The 20,379-nt window shown below is 30.4% G+C and overlaps 1 protein-coding gene across 1 annotated transcript in view; it reads right to left on the bottom strand.

Annotated features, from left to right (window-relative positions):
• The window catches only part of LOC108573577 (cholecystokinin receptor type A-like), a 71,801-nt gene extending 59,609 nt beyond the window's left edge, over positions 1-12,192 (bottom strand). Inside the window, 1 exon segment of the mRNA XM_017936041.1 lies at positions 11,884-12,192. Coding sequence (XP_017791530.1) covers positions 11,884-12,192 — 309 coding nt within the window.
• Between the last annotated feature and the right edge of the window lie 8,187 nt (positions 12,193-20,379).

Here is a 20,379-nt window from a genome sequence, read left to right as displayed (position 1 = left end):
ACATAATATGTATTGGAAAGCAACAAATATATTTCCAGAGCTTCACAAAATGTTGAAGATAATGAAACAAGCTTGAAGTTTCCAGAAACTGCAATTTGTAATTCTATACAAAACTGATAAGGTTTAGAACTTCGTCGACAAATAGAAAAGTATCTAAAATATGTAGTCTTTATTTTTAATTTAACAAAATAACATTTGGTCTTGTCAAACGCTACATTTATTTCCGACAATATAATGTAGTTTACATGTACAATAAAAGAAACAAATTAAAAATGTATTCTATAAATAAACAGCTAATTTTAAATAATTAATATACTGAAACTATCTATGTCACTAAAAAAGATAATGCAAGAAAAATAAAATAATATTATTTCAATTTTAAAATTAAATTAAATTAAATTAATGTAAAATTTACATCAGTAGGTTACAGATTACCTAATAATTCAAGTTCCTTCCTAAATATTCGAATATTTACAAATCATGAGAATTGAGTGAAACAGAAATCCCGTTCGGCAGCAAGTGTATCACACCTTTTTACCATAGCTCGCGGAAATCTCATAAAAGTTCAAATAAAACGTCGGTCACAGCATGTGGACTACCATAAAATATATTGAGTGATACATGTACTGCGTCGCTTGATATAGCACACATGAATGAGCATGTGACACAATGTTCACCCCTGGCGACAGGTCATATTCCTGTTTCATATCTATCCTGTCTAACGGAGTCGTACTTTCGTATGACGAAATTTCGACAGGTTGAAACAACGGTGTCGAAGCAAATCAAAATTTTCGAACGTGTCTTGATCAGTGTGCAACAATTAAGCTACGTCAATCAGTTGGAAAATATGTTCCGTTTTACTGTTACAATCTGTAGAAAACAATTTAAACAAATAGGATATTTTACGCGTACAGTCAGCGATACATATTAGGTTAATGAAAATAAAATGTTGCTTTTTCGATAGCTGTAATTAGTGGATCGATACTATATAGTATGTATATTAAATTTTGTTATTAAAATTTATAAAAAATTGTTAAAAATTGTTAAAAGAATTTATAAAATTTATTGTTACGGTTTTTTTAAATTACACATTTAAACATCACTATACATATTCTATCGTGGCTTGCAACAATTCATTCTAAGAATCTCAATTTTCTCATACACTTTATTATCCACTTCAGTATCATTTTTTAAACTTAAAATTAGTTAAAATTCACATTAACAAATATTAAAAAAAAAATAACAGAGACAAATATGTAGAAAAAGACAAACTGCGTATAGCAGTGGAGTTAGTATTTTTAGGAAGGTACACTATTTTATTACAAAACGCCATGGAATTCACATTTTCATTCACATAAATTGGTACGTTACAGGATTGCATCGTAATTACGCTGCACGGTGCGCTGCAATTCATACTTTATTACCAGAAGGTAGGAATTTTTTCGACAAAAATTGAATTTATTCGTTATCTTTTTGTTAGGTATTCGAAATAACTTTTGCCCAACACTATTTCTCGGTAATATTCCACCTTCTCAGAAATAATAGAATTTTTCTTCCTTATTATAAATTTTATATTAAAGTGTCCTTAACAATAAATAAGCGGAAGCAAGTTAAAATGTAAAACGAAACAAGGAAACATATGAAGCTGTACTCTGCATTTTCCAACATATAAAAAGTTTGTCATCTTTTTTATCCGTTTCATTCAGTTTTATACCAAATATCCGGACTAATTTTTTTTACGAGTCAAGTTCATTATAAGTTGCTTGACTTTATAAGTATAATATAAAGTTGTAAGTTTCAGAGTTATACATTCAATGCTTAAAAAGTTTCAGATCTATATAATTAGATATGAGCAAGAATTTAACAAATCTAATAAACTTTAAGATTAATTGTATCATCAGATTCTAAGGTTTCGAAGAAATATGTAATAATCTTTAAATTTTCTTCTAAGTTTTCCAAGAACCATACTTTCAAAGCAAATATATAATAACACTTAATACATACTAATATGAATATTAATTAACTTTTTAAAATATGCATATACTCAAGAAAGATATTAAAGAAATTTCTAGTTGAAAAAGTAAATCGCAAATCAACTTGTAACCGGTAAATAGATTTGTAACACGTACATATGTACACTACCGGCCATATATTTGGAATCACTGTGCATTGCAAGTTGCACAAAAATTCCCCAAAAATGTTAGCATTTATAATAATTTTCCAACAAATTTTTTATTATTCAAATCAATCGAAATGAGATAAAGTGCTTTTGATCTCCACAACATCAATTTCAAATCAATAAAGAATTAGTAGCAGATTCAATATTAATATAAATTGGCAAGTGATTCTAAACTTTCGGCCGGTAGTGTATATGTGTTAATCAGTATTAAAAGGCAAAGCAGGAACATAAGTTCGCCAAGGTTTAATTAAAATCTCCAACTTCACTTACCCATAAACAACAAAGCTAAAGTAATATAGAAGAGATGTACCCAAGCTGTAAATCCCAAGAAACAACCATCGTTGTTTGAGTCATGTGTACTATAGTAAGTTCGTACTGTGAACCAATTCTTGTGTAAACCATGATTTAATGCGTAACTAGAAAATATTGTGGCATTTGGTTAGATTGAATCGAATATTTAAATATAAAATTAAAATTTTGGCCGTTGCAATTTTCAAGTGCATTCAAACTTAATTTTATTTCAGTCTTAATTATTAATAGTGTACTGGATACAACCATTGCCAAATAATATGAATAAACATATATGGAAAAAAGAGGGAAATGCTAAAAGTGATAAATGAAACATACAAAGGATTAATAAATAAACAAAAAAAATAGATATAGGAGTAGGAAAAGAAGTAGGCGCATACCACTTGTTGCTTCTCAACATTATAATGATTTGTAATAGCTTTGATAACTATTTGTAATAGAAACTAAACTTTTTAACAATCGATTAGCAAGTTGTCAACATGTGACCTCCAAATTAACTATTTAAATTACGTCTAAAAATTTTCTTGTACCGCCATAGCTAGAGAAGAAAATTAGGTGGCCTGTTTTACGTGACCCATTTTTTATTGTAAATTAAAATTTAAAAAAAAATCGTAATTCGTACTAAAATAGTACTTCATTGTTGATGAACGAATTTTTATGTATATACCAATTATTCTTCTTCGTTATAAACTTTTTAATTGAATTGGATAATAGTTATAAATTATTTTTAAGGCAATCAACACACATGTTAGAAAAATTAGAAAAAATTAATTCCTATAGAAAGATTGCAATATCTGCAATATATGTATGTAATTGTTATTTTTATAGAAATTTGAAGCTTTTTACTAATATTTTCCTAATTATCACTACATTATTAATTGTTTTGAATATCTGTACGAATATTAATTTTTAAATACTATTTAAGTTATTCATTTTCTTTATTCAAACGATATTGTACACCGAATTATTTTAATTGATTACAATTGATTATAATTGATTACAATTAAAATAATTTTCTCAGATATCTGATTTCTTCTCAGCAACTTGAAAAATTAGGTACACGGCACTCTGCTGCAAATAAAGAACATGGTAACTTAATTTTCTGTAAGAGAAGTTGACGGGAAAGTTAATAATCCGCTTCCTACTTTCAGGAGCAACAGGATCGGTGATTTCAGGGCTTGCTGGTCAAAGATTTTGTATTACGAAGGGATCCAAGAAGCGTGAAAGGAAATACATATAGCTGCGGTAGTCAGCGATTTCAGTAATATTATAGTTCAAAAGTTAACTGTGTCACAAGAACTTCTACGGGCGTTGATGTAACTTATAATGAACCACTTCAGCTTTAGCGCATTCCTTTACTTGAAATGCGATAAGAAAATCAGATTACAATAATAATTCATATTTTTGATAAGAAAATTTTTTATCAAAAATAAAGATAGATTTTTATGGGTAGGAATATAGTATATAGCTGCTGTTTGTTTGTTTTCCTTCTCTTGAAACGCTTTTATTTTTGAACAGCTCTCTGGAGAGATCGGTTTATTGTTATCGTTCTTCGAATCACAAACAAGAGGCGACTTACTTTTGAGAATAATATACACATTTCTGCAAGCATGGAAATAAAAATGCACGGTTCCAATAATACTATATTATAAGTAATTATTATTATATACAGGATGGACCAATAAGAATTACCACCAGGAAAGTAAAAAGCAAATTTCACATACCATCTTAACATTGTCCCACAATTCTATAATTTTTGGTTTTTAAAGTTATCTGAAGGTCATGATTCAAACGCACTAAAATGTATTTTTTATCAAATATATGCTTCCCGAATAAAAAATAACGAGACACTTGAAAAAACTCAGAAAAAATGACCCGACAAAAAGATTTGTATTCCATAGTATGTAAATTGTGCTATAAACATTTTTCATGTTGTTAAAAACAAAGGAAATATTTAGGTGGCCTCCTTTAGCCGAGACAGCTTGCATATAAAATAGCAATAAATGTCAAATTTTGATAGAAGTTATATGTTTTTATATGTTTATATGTTTGTGCAATTCTAAATAACGTAGATACAAAATAAAATTATAATTCTGCGTAAATTTCTTAATAACATCCTTATAATATTGCGTTCAATACGCTAATACCAGAAGAAATTACATAAAAAGTATTTCGTTCCATAATTGTTTAGTATCAATGGTAGTCGATTACTTTTTGGTAAATTTGTGTTTTCATATTCCAAGTTACATAATTTGCTTGTTCAACGGGTAATGCTGTTTACCATATGCTGAAAGGCTTTCAGTGCAACAAAATGGAGTAATTAGAATTAGCGCCAGCAAGAGCCTATAACAGCCATTAACAAGTTATGAAACACTTGAACTTCTTACCAAAATATAATCAGACAATTCATTAACAATTTATTTACATTAACAATCTGTGGAAAGAGCAAACGTGACACATCAATTCCCATGATAGAACGATACAATCTATTGTAATACATCATACAAGATGCACAGTTTGAGTATTTAATAAATATCAGGTGTATATAAGTGCAGGGATCCATCGTATTATGAAAAACTGATAAAAATATGGATATTAAGAATATCAAACGAAATAATTCGAAGGATAGGGGACGATACTTCAACAGAACCGTGGTAGCGAACGCGTTATGTAATCTCAAAATTAGCAAAGGTATCACGTCCGCATCGTGAACTTGACCTAAACTTAATTATTCTTAACAACGAATGGTTCGTGAATTAAGCCAAACGATAAGGATGATCGAAGATTTCCTTATACAAGTCACTGGTCTGATGTAAAATACGGAATGTTGGAGCTGCGAAGCACAGGTAGAGTGCACACTCGTGTTTTAGCGAGAGATCGGTCGCTCGAAATCATCAGAGAAAGCTAGTGAGTGTCAACAACTAGCTTAAACCAACCACCTTTTAGCGATCCATCATGTCTCCGGTTGAAATTTTTGCGAGCTTTAGAATATCAAAGGAGGAACCAAGCAAACGTGCTTCGAAGTCGTGAATATGACAACGATATTACGTATAACATACGGTGAGAGATAATATAGATGCTTGTAGACTAAAGAAATTTTACACTACTTCTGTTATACATTATGTATAATTCTCAAGTATTGTCAGATATTTGGATTTAACCCTTTCGTTGCGGCAGATTTCAATAGCGACCGCAAAATCTTTTGTTTTGTTTTTCATCGTTTATAAATTTTTGTTTATTAAATTAAAGTGGAAATGTGTAAAGAGCAAAAATAAGGATTAAATTGCGGTGAAAGTGCGCCAAAAGCAGAGTGCGAGCAAAATAGACGCTAAGAACACTGTATTCTTCCAAATTTTCCAAACGTCTATGAGCGCCAACAGCATTGAAAGGGTTAACATCAAATTATTTTTTATCATTTGAATTTGTAGAGCTACTCTATTAGCTAGAAAAGTATTAGCTAGAAAAGTGGGCCACCTAAAAGTGGTCAGCAAATTATCTTCCCTATTTAGCGATGAGAAAATTTGTATACGTAATTTAAATGATTTCAAAGGGTGAATAAGATGGAAGGAAAATTGGTCTACTATTACATGTCGAACCATCCCCTATCCCCTTGTTTTACCTTGTATTAACATGTTACCATGTATTAACACGTGTAACGACAACCAAAGCACATTCTCAGCTGCAGCGATGATCTAGTCTCCCACCTAACCAGAAATCAGACTAAGTATTCCAGAACTGGACTAAAGTCATAAAACCTAGAACAAAGATACAGACCTCACTCCTTGTAAAACCTACATTATAAAAACCACACCTTGACAATGAATACAGATCAATCTCTGCCAGTAATTACCGTCGTTAAACGTCTTTCTGCCCGAACCCTTTAGATTTTAAAAGCGTAATTATATTTCTGACATATAGACGTCTTCCGCAAAATACACAAAATACGTTCCGATATTCTCCAAGAAGGACTAGACCAATCTAAAGCAAATACCAAGATCGGGTAGTTCCATTCGACGTTTTCCTTTTATTTTTTTATTAAATTAAATAAACCGCGTCACACACGAGAAAATAGTAAATTAGGATGAATAAAGAACCTGATATTCACCAGATGCGAATACAGCAATCAATGTATCGCGTTTCAAAGTAAAACTCGCGTTCACGACTATTCCTCGTCAAATGCAAATGTCTCAACTGTCTAACGATTGCGGAGTTCTTCCGAGGATCTTCCTCGACGAATGTTTCTCGTGTTCTGATTTTGGGCTGACTTCTGCTGACTGAATCAATCGCTCCTGGAAATAGCTACTCGTTGATTGGCTATAGCTAAAAAATTCTAGTTACCAATTAGAATGTTTAATAGATATATGTGTTCTCAGTGCACCCTTTCTTGAAAAGAGTGGGACGATATTTAGTCTGTTGTGCAAGGTACGAATGAAATAAAATTTTAGAATTTTCAATAGTAAAAACCAATTTCTCTCGGTGAGAAATATACGAGAAGTCGAACAATACACTAACGTAATTAAAGAAAATCAAACGTAACTCTTATTAATGACCAGGACCGCGTCTAGAGCTTTTTGGACCCTAGGCATACAAATGAAAATCGGGGCCCTTCTTATATAAATAAGAACGAGGGTGATTTTTGTTAAAACAAAAAAAAATAATTTTTGAAGTTGTGTTAATTTATATTATTATAGTTTGAGATTACAAAGAGAGATATCGCGTACGTTTCCCCTTGCCACCAAAGTATCTCAAATATGACGTTGGCGTTACAATAAAAGTATTATTATTGTTACATATTTTTTAATCAAATTTGGAAGTCGAAGCGAGCGGATTTATTTATTTCATGCAGTAATGACAAACACCTCTATGCAGTACCCAGTCACGTACCTATATTGCCTAATGGTGAACGCGGTCCTGTTCGTGACCGTATTATGAATTGTTCAAAATAAAAAACCGAATGTTTGTATTTTCGTAGACCAACACAAAATGAGAACAATAAATTTTGTAGCAATGAAGCGTATATTTAAAAATACGGATGAAAAATGTTTGAATCTCCATGGGGAATTCATTTAACAGTTGTAGCTAGACGAATTAAAAGCTCCAGGGATTTTTTCCCCGTGTTTTGTTTTCGTGCTATTTGTGCTAAAATGGATGACGACATTCAAAACAATGATATGAGAAGCAGATTGAAAATAGCAGTGAAGCGAAGAATTTCTTCTGTGATAGTGACACATTTTTGAACACAGCAGAAACAATAATAGGAATAAAATGAACTGTATATTTATATATAAATTGTTATAACACTTTTGATTAACATTCTATCGTTCCAGTTAGAATTATAACAGGAATAGTTTTATTAAGTGTACAAATAAATTTGATGCCTTTTTTCAACAAATTTGGAGGATTGTATCGACTTAAAACCGCTATACTTTTTCAGACAGGAAGTTCGTTAGTTGCTGGATAAATGGAAAAAAGTCATTCAAAATAATGGAAATCATTTAGAACATTAAAATTATGTTGCATTCTTTTGTAAATAAACATTTAAGTTTGTGAAAAAGTGCACTGAATTAATTTACACACGTAATGTATTTAACACAAAAAAGGAAAGAAGATGAAATTACAGTCAAAGTAGCTTATTACAGTTCTTTACGAAAACAAATAAGATAATATTACACAAGTAGAAAGAAGTAGGGAGAAGACTAGAGGTAAATTGATTTCAAGGTACATTTGCCAGAACAGAGTCAAATTATTAACGTCTTTTGTATCTTAATACTAGAAATTTTGAACGAATCTTTTTTAAAGTTACGCATTTTTCTCGAAATATGGACGAAAATTTAGAATTTTAAATGTCAGCTCTCTGTAAAATATTGTTTGTTTTCAGAAACAAGCATACAACTTGTTTTTTACTACACAGAAATTTTAACATTGACTTTTATACGCTGCAGGCCATAAAGTGCAGGCACTAACCGAGCTGTTTTGCATGAATGTCGTTTAGAATAAAATATTTCACCTTTAAATTGCTGAAGGTAGCGCAGCAGGTGGCGAGTACTCGACTGTTTATACACTCGTAGTCAACAAAGTCTTCCTAGTCCTCGTTAGCATTTATTTAGCGTAGTGTAACTTTAACAGAGAACATAGTAAACAAGTAATATTTACGTTATTTTATTTAGAATAAATAACATTTGCTATTAGTATTTGTTAATAACTAAACAGATAAATATAAATATAAACAGCTATTCTCCATTATGAGAAAAATATTTTGAATAACGTCTTTTCTAGTTGCTGGTAAACAAGAAACTAACTTGTACTTGCCATTGGATCCTTGTTTGTAAACATTTTGCTGAATTCTTAGATACTGTAAATTTTTTCAACTCATTTCTCTTACATTATTCTCTTTTCTTAGTTTACTTGTTATCAAACAAATGTAAATAATTTTTTTTTGTACTGATAGTAAATGTTACGTTTCTAAATTAAATAACGTAAATATTATTTATTCACTACTCTCTCTGTTGAAAAAGTTAAGCGCTAAATTTAGGTGTAGAAATTAATTCTTTCCTACTTTTGGGTACAAACAAAGTTTTATTTAAAAAGAATGAAAACAGATCAATCATTGAAATAATTTTCATTATTTTCGTTGACCTTTTGCCATTTTTCTAGCAGCCTGCGAATTCAATCACGATAGAAACTCGTTGGGTTTGAATCAATTATGTGAATACAGAAAAATTCCAATTACTACAGTGTTAATTAAGCCTGCTTCCTCTTTATAAATATAAAAAATTAGGTATTATCAATCAATTATAATCAATGTAACTGTAAATCGTTTAATATATAAATCACATAATTTTAAATATATAACTCTTCTCTAAAATAGCTGTTTTCAACTTTAACCTTTCATCTTTCGTATATCCGACATGATAAATGCGTTTCCATATTGAAATCCCCCAAACATGCAGAAAGCATCTAGAACTTTTAATGGAAACGAAAAAAATAATGTTTGCAGTATAATTCTTTTACCTTATTTTAAAATTTTTCTTTTTACCTTTTTTTTAAAATTTTCCCTATTAATTATTCTACATGCGACAGTAACATAGTAGCTTGAATATATTTGACTGGTACTCGATCGAAAGTGACTTAGAAAACACCATGTAGAAAGACCTTGACTTGCACGAAAATAGTCGCAGATGAATGTGGCATGTATTGTACCTAATTGAAGCAGAAAAATGATGTAAAAATGACAAATAGACGGTATTATAAAGCATCGGTGAAACTCAGGATGAATAAGTTCAACGAAGTATAATAACTTCCGGAACATTCTTGCTGTACCTAAGGACATAAATTTCTGACGAAGGAAAAGCCGTTAAAAAGAGAATACGAAACTTCTGGTATTCTTTCGTTCAAGAACAAGAGGAGATGAGATCATTTTGCGATGAATATAGCCACAACTTGAGTTTCTTCTCCTCAACATTTTGAAGCGATTACTTCATTTATTCGCATGAACGTTGGTTCTTAAATACTTTGAAGAAGGTTCGGTATTCAAGAATAATAATTATTGACAAATATTGCAACATCAATATTATAGATTACATTACACAATAATAATAATGTATTACATATTACACAATAGTAAACATTACACAAAGATTTTTAAAAATTTTACGTTAAAAGTAAACTAAGAAGTTACTTACTTTTAAATATATTTTTCCTTAAAAATTTCTAAGAAAGAAACTTTGCGAGTACATGAAAAATTGAATTTGTAATTGCAAATTTAACTATTAACAATTAAATTTAACTAATAACAATTTGTAAATGTATATTTTCAAGTTACAAAAATAAGAAAAAATGAACTAGGTCTAGGGAAAATATCAATTGTTAGGATGAAGAAATAATAAATTTGTTAAGCCCTTTCTTCTTATTTACACAGTGGCGTAATTTAAGTATCTGGATATTTCAACTAAAAATTGACTTATTCTTCGATGCTACAGAACTTTCAATCCAATTTTTGTATACTGGATAAAATAGGTGGCATTGATCAAAACAAATGGATGACAGTGTAATATAATATCTAGACCACGTGAAGTAAAATATTTTACTTTAAATGAAGAAATGCTTTTAGCGTCTCTATATTTTAGCACTGTCAAATTCAGAGAAGAATCGTGTCCATGAATATATTTTTGTGCCATTGATAGGAATATTTTCAGTGGCTATTTTCGACCAAGAAATATGATTACGCTATTGATGACTGATATTTTGAATGCAGATTAAACAATAATGAAAAAGTTTCATTTAATAGAGGTAATAGCGAACGAATGAAATTTTGCACTCATTCAATATGTAAATATATTCAACATTATTATGAGAAAGCAATTAAGGGGATATACTATTCTTGAGGTTAAAAAAAAATGAATTTTGTTTTTGCTAAAATGAATAGTTTATACTTTTAAAAATATAAACCAAGTAGTTATTATTATACTATGCTATTATTATACTACGTTATTATTATATTATTAGTAATATGCCATTAGAGCCGATTTTATGGAATACGGCATCGCGCCGTCAATCTGTAATTGAAACATTAGACGTGTTTTTCTCAGAGTGACATGTTTAAAATTGGTGTTGTCCATAACTTTCATAATTTTCCTCCGATTCTCTTGAAATTTTCAGAAAATTCTCTCTGTTGTGCAATCTAAAGAATTACATTGGAAACTTTTTCTGCAATTAACATTTTTATACTGAAATTTGAGGGAAATAATGCGATTTTTTCTTCATATAATCACAATTTCCATAAAAATTAATCTTTTTTACAAATCTATGTACTTCTTCAGTAATTTGCACGTAGATAATGAAAATTTTTGATATTTTGTTCTAAATGAAACCATCTGACAGCGGGAGAAAGCATCACAGCTGTAGCGCTGCCATTTTGTAAAGAAATTAAATGAAAAAATGCTTATATTAAATGAAAAAATGCTTATATATTCTTTAAGGGTTAGGTATTAATATAAAAAAGCCCTTATCAAAATTTTTCCATTGAATTAATAATTTAAAAGAAAAATGCTAAAAGTACATAGGTACATATATTCAGGCCTCAGGGTTGATCTAACTTCTTAAATACAAAATAATGTGATAATATTTTTTCTTGCATCTAGTCAAATTATTTGAAAAGAATTCAAATGACACAAATAGTTATCTCACCAGTAAATTGACCAATTTAGAATACTTATTGTCAATATGATAGTTCTCTTAAATTGAAATAAAAACAAACATTACTATTCATCGGAAAACACTGGATACATATACATAGAAAGACAGTAATCACCAAAACGTAGATTTATCAATCATCCAAACAAATATGCAAAAGTGGATAGAAAATTGCAGAAACACTGTTCGTAAAGTTTACTCACCAGGTTTAGTAGGTAAACGTTGGTCACAGTCCGCATCCTCTTGTTACGTGCCAATGTAATTAATACCAACGAGTTCCCAACGACAGAAAGTAAAAATATCGTTCCGTACAATGGTATGATTAAGCTTTCAAAAATATTAGCTCGTGCAGACTGGGTAACTGTTGATAATGTGACATTCACCACGATGGAAGTCATTGTCGATAATTGTGGCACGTTGCTGACGAATTGCTGATCTATGTCAGAATTAACGAAATAATTGTTTGGTACTGCGCTATCGGACATATTGTAATCCAGGAATGACATCCTCATTTCACTCAAAGGTGTCAAAGTCTGAGTTTCAACCCATGTATATGAAAAGATGTTAAATCATCCGACGAATCCATTTATCAATTGTTCCTCTTTCATGGGTAATTAGATAAATTTAAATCATGTTCTATGAAAATTATGTGGGACACATTTTCTGTGCATGTATAACACGACTGGTTTTCTTAACATTTTTCGATTTTATTTGGTAACACAGTCAGTTCTTCGATGTTTTAGATTCTAAATTTGCTTTTATAAATTTCCTTGTAGATCCGATACAGCTGCTAGACGACTCTGAAATATAAACAGAAACATCAATGTATTAAAACTTTATTTTAAGTAATACTGAGTACGCATAAGAGAAATATTTATGGCTAATATAATTTTTATTTCATTTCGTTGACAGCGACAAATTAACACAGGTGAAATATAATTGAGATATCATAACTGAATTTTATCTGTATTAAATGCAGATAATTATAATTGCTCTATGGACCATTTATCTTTACAGTACTCGTCGCTAATAACCATTCAAGAACAGCTGATACATTACAAATTATGTAATATATGTATATAAATAAAAGAAAATAAATATTTCTGTAATTTATAGGGTTTAGGGTATCTAAACATTGAAGGACTTTTGCAGAGGATATGGATTTAAAAATGAATGATTTGTTATGAATTTTTTGTGGAAAAAATTTGTTATTTTTTGAAATCCATATTCCCTGCAAAAACATAGTGTTTTTTTTGTATATATGTAGATACCTATAGATCCTATTATATTATACTAATTTGCGTGGGATTAACTGCACTCTTAGAACATATTGACAAAGTTTGATCGGAAAAAACTGGGACACCCTGTGTTCACCATTCGTAGCGAAAGGGTTAAGGAGGATACAGCACACATTGTTTCACTGTTACGAATCTCAAATACAGGTTAACATTGGGACTCTCGAGCAACGTGAATTACATTTTACCACCACGAAGTTCAACGAAAGTCTGAATGGAATATTATCTACTGAAATAAAGTGGACGTTTCGTTGCATCACAAGCAAAAAAGTTTATCTCATTTCAATCTGTTTTTCCACATTGAAAACCTATATGCTCACCATTCTTAAAATAAATAGTAATTAAAGTGTAAGTGATTGTGAAAAATATTTTCTGTCTGTTGAAAAGAAATAATAAATTGTCATTTCCAATATTTTCTTATGTAGTACATAATCTATAAATTCAAAGCACAGATTACACTAATTGAAATACATAAAATTCTTGATTGAAAACTTTGCACAACACAAGAGATATTCATTCAGTTTTTTAATAATATTTGTAGAAATTGTATTACTTTATTGGATACCAATTTAAACGAAAATCTACTTATTTCTAACGTTGGACATTCAATATCCTTTGTTCGTTTTTTCGAGAAGACAATATATCAGGATCAAGAAGCTGCAAAGCATCGTTTCTTTTGTTTCAAAATGTATAGCATCCTGGAAAAAATATTATAAATCACTAACTCTAATCGGATAGAAAGTCTACAGATAGGAAAGCACACGGTCGGTAGCTTTCTAAGTTACATGAAGCGAGTCCTCTATGCAGCTTGCATATTTATCACAGTGACGTTTACAGCGTGGAAATACATGGATCGTCGTATTATACCGTCTATAAATGTGAATTTCGAGTTCTACGAACTAGGTACACACAGTAGCACCGGTTCTTCTAAAAATATTATGTGTGAAGTTCAGAACTCTTCATAGATGGTGAACCTTTACATTGCAGCTTGCCTTAAAATAGTAAAGATCATATTGTGCTACTTTCTTGATAATACACAAAAGTGAATACTCAGGACAGTATTTTACTTAGACTTAGGACAGTCTTAGGAGGAACATTTTTAATTGACAAAAAATATTTTTTAAGAATGAAAATTTTCGAGTTAATCCTTGTACAGAGATTGTAAAGTTACACGAATAAGTAAATTTCGGTCAAATTAACTCGATATCGTATATATTATCTATATACAAGAAATAAGTATAAAAAAATAAAACTGAATTCATTTAATTATTACGACTCAATATTGTAATGAGTTACTAAACTTTTACGATATAATTTTAATATTACATTGAAATTAGATGAAATATTGTTATAGAGGGCGATAAAATGTTTTCTTTTCGTGTTTGGCCACTTTGAGGTATTACATGAGCACAGCATAATATAGAGTTGTCTTTTTATTTATAATATCTAGAATTATTACTTTAATACAATTACTTGATTACGTGTGAAGTTACGCAAGAAGATATCCAGACAAAAACCTTTTATCAAGGAAGTACATTTATAGAGAATGATCATGCATTTGAAAATATAGCTAATATTTTTAAAGTAAATTTAATAGATTAGTTCATTTATTCTAAATAAAAGAATATTTGATTATTGTACAATATTATAAATATTTAAATGTAAATAACACACATAAAATCTTTTCCTACACATTTCCTTACATAAACAAGCAAACAATTAGCCGATTATTGCTATTTGCTAGAAAACCACGTGCTTGTTTTTCTTATTTTTTAATTCTACATTGTATTTACTATAAGTAATTTTAAACAGGTTCAAAATAATTGGAAAATCCATTAAGAAATAAACTGATCTGCAATGAAATGCGAATAATTAGATGGACGGAGCATCACTTTGCTGCCTTTTAAGTTTTAATGGATTTTACGTCGCGATAGAACAAGTTCTTTGTAAGATTTCTTCCCAATGGAAATTAAATTAAATTTTTCCCTCAAAGATGTAGTCGCATAAAAAATGTGGTGTAGTTTAATACTTTTATACAGTGCTTCAGACAGTGTATTTTCTTCAGGTCATTCCAAGTTTGTATATTAATATTAGATCGGTGAAAATGAAACGTCTCTTCAACAGCTGAAATTAGTGGCTCGATATCACACATTAAATTTCATCAAATATAAATTGCCGTACCGTAGTTAAATGTTTTTTCCCTTTAATTTTTGTACAAATTACAGAATATTACAGATTCCAATTAAATTTTCCAATAATGTACAAACAGCAATTTTCGATATCATCTTGATTCTCAGAATAATGGGCTTATTCAAATTGAGCAACCGTCTCATCCGCAGTTTTCAGTTCTAACAACCAATGGAGAGGATTAATTTCCCCTGTCGATTAATCTGCATTCGTGTCAAAATTTTCCACATACATACATATTTCATCCGTTATGAACTTAAGATGGAACTTCTGGGAAGTTACAGAATAATGATTTTCCCTAGTAAGAAGTTGGCAGAGACGGTTTGTGAAAGACACTAACAAGCGCGTCACATAGGAAATAAGCTATTTGAATTAAAGTCTGAAGTGACAGGGTAAGAAATTACTATGAAATTCTTACTGGTTGGGCAATCAGTTTGATTCGAGGACGGGCAGTAACGAGGTGGTGAGAAAGAGTTTACGCCAAATGCTGTGAATTCTTGAAGTCAGTCTCCATCTGCAAGTCTACAGGCCTAAGAAATTTTCTCAGAAGCAATAAAACTTCTTTCCAACTATGTGAAGGTTGGTAGAGGAAGAAGAGTTTAAATTATTAACGAAATGTTGGTGGACTCGATATTCCTTTTACATTGAAAAAAAGAAACTTTGTCCCACGAGAAACTGATAAAAGATACAGACAGGTATAATCACCGATTTTTATGAAATTTTTGTATATCTTAAAAAACTGTTCTAACCACAATTTGTTAACCCTGTGCACTCGAAGATTCTTTTGCTACAGGGAAGTAACAAAAAGTTTGCTAAATGAAATTGATTTTGTTCAAATTAACGTAGAAATAAACTGTACACATATCAAAGTATTTAGCTATTGTATTTCAATATTTAATATATTTTTATATTATACAAGAGCTTACAATATTTCATTAGGAGCTGGTTCTTTAAAACTATTTTGTTGCTTAGACCTCTAACATATAGAACACTACAGTTTATAGAGGTCTATAGACCAGCTGCCTTAAAAAATATCAGTTTTAACAGAGCATCAATCAATTATTTAGTATTGTCAAAAAGGAGAAACAAGAGTATGTGAAATGTTATTGAAAAACTTCTTGTCGCTAAATTCTTTCCGATATTTAAATGAAATTTCCACAGTAGCTAGAAATTTGCTATAACGAAACCGATATCAAAGGATCTTTCGTACATAAATCAAAAATGGACCCAAATCAGCTCCTGCGATTAAAAGGGTTAATGTCGATTCTCAGTCACCTCTCGAGTGCAAAGGGTTAATTGGTAATTGTCAATATTTAAAGGGTGAAAATCGCCCTCAAAGCTGGGAAAGAAAAAATATTTAGAGACGACGAATGTGGCTGCGTAAACAGATTTGAGAAAAATCCGTTCTTTTAAATACTATACTAAAACTTATAACTTTTTAAAAATTTTTCTTGTATTGAATTATATACACAAACGTAAAATACGGATAAACTAGAATTTTTATCTTTCACAAATTAAAAAAAGTAATTGCTCCTGAAATTTGTTAGTCTTACATTTTCAATGAACGATACGACCAGAATGAAAATACACACATTTAGTGGTTAGAGACGATGTACAGATAGAAAAGAAAATGATTTCCTGATATTGACTCTCAACTTACAAATCTCTTTTCAAATGTACAACCAGAAAAGTATCAACAGAAACAATGCAAGATTCGCCCGCTTTTCGTGCAAAAAAGATTGTGTTTTAAAGCGATATTGTTTCTATCCCTGCATAAATCTGTCGATCGTTCGTGGGGTTGATTGACGTTTGCACGAGGTGCACCGACTAGTTTCAGGTTCGAAGAACCATCCTCACGTTCAGGGACAAGACATGTATAATGCGTTTAAGCTGGATGATCCAGTTTATTACGCAATGGTGATCGATTGCTAAGGTTGTTGTGTTCTAACGTCTCTATGTTGTGTGTTCCAATAACTACTCTTGACTGAGCTTGACTAACTTATCTGTTTTGACGTACATATTTAACTAGACTTGACTTATCCGTTCTCATTGACTTCACAACTAGACTTCACTTATGCGTTCTAATTGACTTCACTTTGTGTTCCAACTTTGCTTAACTGACTCGAATTACTGACTTCTAGCCCTTCTATGTAATTGTTTACTAATTCCTTATAATGTGACACACGCTGATTGGTCGATCCAAGAAGTCACGAATTGCCAATCAGTGAATTTCGGGGTGTGACTGTAACATGTGTGTTACGTCGTGTATTTGAGCAAGTTATATGTCCAATAATCGATGTTGTTCTCGCTGGTACGTTGGAGAGAAGTATATAGATGTTTATGTACAAATGTGTATCAATTATGTCTAATGTGTATTAGACGACTATCTTGGAGTGTGGTATACAATTGTATCATACGTGAGAAAAAATTTTAATTTATACGATATTCACTAGTGTTGATGTTGACGAACTTCTGGCATCAGAGATTTCCTTCTTCTTGGATAGTCCTCCATGGACTTACGAGCATATCGCCCACGCTGGAATTTTCCAGTTGGCAATTACTATTGAGTGTTTACGAGTGAGCACGAGTAAAGCGCATGGCCTGCAGAAGTATAGAGTTTCTGCGACCATGAAACACTTTCTGGGTCTCAGCATCGGTTTCAAAGGAGATTTAATTAACAAAGGAGCTTAGAGGATGTAGCACTTAAAAATAGTAAATATGAGCATTCACGTCGTAAACCCAAATTCTTTACAATTTGAGTGGGAACGCAACAATATGTAATCCCATGTTGGGGTTACGTATTCACGAGTTTCAAACGAGAATCTACAAGGGTGGGTGCCCTAACGTGCTGTATTGACATAATTATGGTTGATTCATGTTATCGTTTATACGAATCTTCCTGAAATTGCATGAAAGTCTAATTCTTCGTGTGATATGAATTTAAAATAATTGCAGTTCACATAATTATTGATTAGACTGAAGAAATTTATATTTGTAAATATTTTCTAATCTGCAAAACATGAGAAAATAAGGTAATAAAAATTTCTATTTTTGCTTGATCTTATACACAAAACTGAAAAATTTCCAAAAATTGTTAAATCCTTGCTAGAGTTTTAGGATCCCATTTTTGGAGTACATTTTATAAATGTCAATTGAAATTTTTGTTTATTAACTTTTTCCTAGAATTGTTTACGTTTTTATAATAAAGATATAACTTGAAAATTAGATCATTAAATCTTGAATATATTATACAGATTTTCGTGTTACAAACGACTATATTGTCGAATATATAGATGCTCTCTTAATTAACCCTTTGCAATCGAATGGCGACTGAGAAGCGACATTAAACAATTGTCACTTGATAAATCATTAATCATGACAGAAATATCTATGGATCTCCATAAATTTGTTCGCCATAGTGAAATAGAAAATATATCTAACATTGAAATAAAATAATACAGTTTATTTCTACGTTAGTTTCAAAAATTTCAAAGAACATCCGATTTGCGACTTTTTTTACAGCAAAAAGACCTCCGAGTGCAAAAGGTTAATATTTTTTAATTTGTATATATTTCTATTAAAATTTTGGTCAGTCATTATTATCAGAACATCACAGCACGGTTAAAGCTGTTTCTCCATTTCCATTAGATAGCCATGGTTTTAAACATTGTAATACTAGTAATCTCCAGTTAATCCTTCAAACGTTACGATCCACAACGTGGGTGGTCATTCCTTATCAATCTGTAATATAACCGCAGCACGTAGATAAGGGAGTAATAATTCCCTTGCTTAACCTAAAACCACGTAATATTGTACATATTCGCACATAATTAAAACTCTATATTCTGTGTTTGTTTTACTAGCCTACATTTCTTCTTTTAAACATAACAAAAAACTTCTATTTCCACTGTTATTGAAAGTAAATAATTATTATTCGTCCATGATGAGGTATATTTTTTGTACCTATCTTTATTTAATTGTGCTTTCAACTTCACTTTTCCATTTGATATCAATAAAACCATTTTTAGGAATTCAATTATAAACTGAAAAGGTCCATACATTCCGTACATTAATTTTCTAAAGTGTATACGTATTGATTATACTGGGTTAAGATATATGTACATATATCACAGGATATAATTTTGCAGCTTGTTGGAAATATGGATTACAAAAGGCAATTATAAATATCAAATCTGTTTTCTCTGAATTCGTATAGAAAATGATTTATTTGTAAAATTGTGAAATTACAATTAAAACATCTCCTAAAGTAATCAGTTTTCGGCACAAGTAAATTAATACTTTTTTTTTACAGAGAATAAAAACACATCAACCGCTGTATTTAAAAAAATAATAAGTACAGGGTGGCTCAGCTAAATGGGATCACCTAAATATCTGCCTTATTTGTTGTTGTATGAAAAAATTTCTCAAGACAAAGTTACACTATTTGAAGGGTCACACGTAATCACAGAAACGGTTTTTTCTTAAAGTCATTTTTTTTACTAAATTTTAAGGTCATCGTTATTTTTTTAAATGGAATCCTATTTTTTTTAATATCTTTGTAGAGAGTGAAAAAATCGAATTCAATATTTTGTGAATAATATTTTCACTTACTACTTGAAATAATAGAAATATGCAAGATGGACAGAGTTGTATACTTATAAAATATTGTGTACTATAAAACTAAAGAAAATGATAAGATAATTATACACCGTTTGCACTTTGAGTTGCACTTAATTTAGATTCAGTTATTAGGTTCTCCAATAGGTTCGTGTCGTGATACGTTTATATTCTTCACGATGTGTTTTGTACTTCAAGTTACTTTTGAGAAATGAAACCATTAACTCAGACGTGTAGTTACGGTGCTCAGTTAAAAATTTTAAGAGAAGAAATAGCAGTGAAATCGGTCTCTTAAATCGGAACAAAGTAATTTTTCACCACGATAATGCCAAACCACATGTGGCACAAAACATGCAGAAAAAGTACGTAAATTCTGTTGAGAGATTTTATCGCACCCATAATATTCTCCGGTCATTGCCCCATCAGGTTACCCTCTGTTTAAGACATTACAACATTTTTTAGTGGGCAAAAAATTATTTTACAATATCGATTCTATTAGAAATAATATTGAAAAATATTTTAATGGAAAACGGAAGAAATTTTATAGTAATTGCATAAGGGCTTCGTTAAAAATATGGGAAGAAGGTTTGGAACAAGAGA

This window comes from Habropoda laboriosa, unplaced genomic scaffold, assembly GCF_001263275.1.
Source record: "Habropoda laboriosa isolate 0110345459 unplaced genomic scaffold, ASM126327v1 scaffold158, whole genome shotgun sequence".
In the NCBI taxonomy this organism is placed as follows: domain Eukaryota; kingdom Metazoa; phylum Arthropoda; class Insecta; order Hymenoptera; family Apidae; genus Habropoda; species Habropoda laboriosa.
Note: the sequence above shows the minus strand (reverse complement) of the source record. Positions and strands in the feature narration are given on the sequence as shown.